The sequence below is a fragment of the Morone saxatilis genome, unplaced genomic scaffold (assembly GCF_004916995.1).
Source record: "Morone saxatilis isolate NCDOM2014 unplaced genomic scaffold, NCSU_SB_2.0 Contig17, whole genome shotgun sequence".
NCBI classification, from domain to species: domain Eukaryota; kingdom Metazoa; phylum Chordata; class Actinopteri; family Moronidae; genus Morone; species Morone saxatilis.
This window is the reverse complement of record NW_023339729.1, coordinates 17,553,438-17,556,216: the sequence shown is the minus strand read 5'-3', so window position 1 is coordinate 17,556,216 and position 2,779 is coordinate 17,553,438. Positions and strand designations below refer to the sequence as shown.

General features: G+C 37.0%; 1 protein-coding gene across 1 annotated transcript in view; it reads left to right on the top strand.

Moving 5' to 3' along the window:
* Window positions 1-2,779, top strand: part of tacr3a (tachykinin receptor 3a) — a gene marked incomplete in the record, with an annotated part of 22,359 nt that overhangs the window by 5,449 nt on the left and 14,131 nt on the right. Inside the window, 1 exon segment of the mRNA XM_035659889.1 lies at window positions 470-620. Coding sequence (XP_035515782.1) covers window positions 470-620 — 151 coding nt within the window.

Sequence of the window (2,779 nt, the reverse complement as noted above, 5' to 3'; positions counted from 1 at the left end):
TTGTGAAAGAAAGCCGTAACAGTGAAGTGTATATTAGTATATCACCTATGAAAAAAACACCAATGCCATAGAAGTTTAATTAAAACTGTCATAATGAAGTGACCATATATGGTTCCTCGCCCAATAAAGGGTTAAGGTTAGGTAAGGATCGTGGTAAAAAACAGCTGTCTTCTGTGCCAAAGTCAGATGTTTTGTTGACCCATCCACCCAGAACTCATCCCAACATAACCTGGCGTTCTCCTTTGCATCCCATCATAATTACTACCACCTCTAGGCTTTGCCATGTGAACTAAATGTTGGTGTTTGTGTTGAATTAGTGTTCCGATCAAACCTACATTCATCAAGTGCAACATGTACCATAAGAATACAAGATTCAACCTGTCCAACCTACTGTGTATGAAATTATATATGAGTATAAATATTTTAGAAATGTAAACACACTTCAGCCTTTTATCCTTTTCCTTCCTAGGTATCATATCATAGTCACACTTCTGGTGTACGTGCTACCTTTAGTGGTCATGGGCATCACTTACACCATTGTGGGCGTGACTCTGTGGGGAGGGGAGATCCCAGGAGACTCATCTGATAACTATCATGGACAGCTAAGGGCTAAAAGGAAGGTAAGAATGCGTAGGGGTGAAATAGTGCAACATTTATTCAGATATGACCTGGGGCATGCCAATTAGTAACTGTGAATATAATGATCTTTGAATGCTAGAAGTCAGAGAACCAGGAATAATTTGTCTGCCACTGAGCAGTCTGTGGCTCAAGGTTATCATTGTCTCACTTCTGTTTTCTTTTTTGAATGAAACAGGAGAAAGACGATTTAAGGAAACATGCCATTTTGAGTTTCAGAAAAAATTAATTTGGGAGATTTTCAAGTTTCAGATCTTTTTTGTAAAACCGGAAGGCATTCAGAAAGCATCTGCCAATCCAGAACAATTATCCAGTTTGCTGTTATATTCATACCTTTGGGATTTGGATATAAGCCTCTGTTTCTGTTCATTTAATTGCTATGGTTAAAGAAAATATTGTCTCATGGCGAAAATCCCAGACCACCACCAATCAAATTAATTGTTCCTTGGCCTGTTTTGTGTTCATGGTAATCTCTTGGTAAGTATATCTTGCTGATAAACAACCTGGTGAAATCATAACATCCTTGGTGGAGATAAAACATAACAATGCAATTATTCACAGCAACTCCCTATGATATAGTAATAATAAGACCATCTTAATATTTTACATGTTTAAATGAATCCCAAATAACACCCTGTGAGCTTTTTGTTGTATGTTTCATCACTGGAACTAATATTTCAGCTCTGAAAATGATTGGACATTTTGTTATATGTATCAGACATGCAGTTGCAGCAGTAGGACTACATAAAAACTATAAACATTATTATCTTCACTAAAGTAAGAACACTGGGCTCTTTAAAGAAATAAATGAAACATGTGAATAATACATTGAATTCCCACTGGTGAGGTTAAAAAGAAAGAAAAAAGAAAAATTATGTTGATTAAGCTCAACAATCATTAAAGTTATGTAGCTTTTCTTTCAGTCTTAAAATTGTCCCAGGTAGAGAAAGATTAAGTGCACTCGAAAGTGTGAACATCAGCTGCAGCATATTGCAACACAAATAATGACCTTCAGCATGTGTGTGAAGCAGGTAGACACACTCCACTGTGAACATTTCAGGGAAGAAAACCTTGATTCCACAGAACACAACCTTTCTGGTTGTCACTTGTCCTCAATCAACTGTTTGTCCATCGGTCCGGACAAGCACTAGCTCTGAAAACCAACAGTGTCTCAAGGCATTACGAGTTTGTCTGTATTTTGGTAGACGTATCTGACACCAAGGCCCCTTTCTCGGGAGTCAGGAGCTCATTCAAGACATGCTTTTAGACTGTTTACTGCTACTATGAAGGATGACCAAATATGAGAAAACATATCTTGCAACTGACAACCAGCTATATGAGACTGGGTTGAAATAAATCACCTACTGCAGCATCACTGGCAAATAAAATTAAAATACTACTTGGCACACACAGGGTCAGTTAAACTTGAGATATATGACTGCAAGCATTGAAACCAAATATATTTTTTCCCAGGTGATGCCAAAAACATATGAAACACATTTATATATAAAGCCTACAAACCATGCAAAGGCCATCACATAACCAAAATCAGAAAGGATAACCAAAATATCAACACCTAAGTGAAATCAATAACAAAGAAAATATTTTTTGAATAATACAAAATTACCAAATCACAGGATGTGTTACTAGTCAACAGACTTTGTAATAACCTCGGGTTAAAAGCCGTTGTGTGTTAACATGTACTGATAAAGTAAAATGAATCACTGAAACTAATGAGTGGTCAAAGCCTTTAGGGACCATCAGGGATGACACCATTACACCTTACTGAATGATTTCCCTGTGGCTGCCCGAGCTTCTTATCACCCAACACAGGGTACAAATTTCTGCCTTTGCTGTCACATGCTTTTTCCTTTTTCTAAGAATCGGAGTGATCATTATAGTTCTGGTCAGAAAATGGATGAATGGGGAGTCCTTTCTGTAACTGTGAAGATCAATAAGTTAAACGAAATACTGTGTTTGTGTTTGTACACATTAGTATTCAGGTTTCATCGATCTGTTTCACTGTGATATTTCAGACAGACTGCATTTTGTTGTTGATTTCAGTGCCAATTTCAAAAGCAGTTTGGATTTTTTTGTGAATGAATGAATGTAATGAGGCACCTCCTATGGGCTGATATTTGTG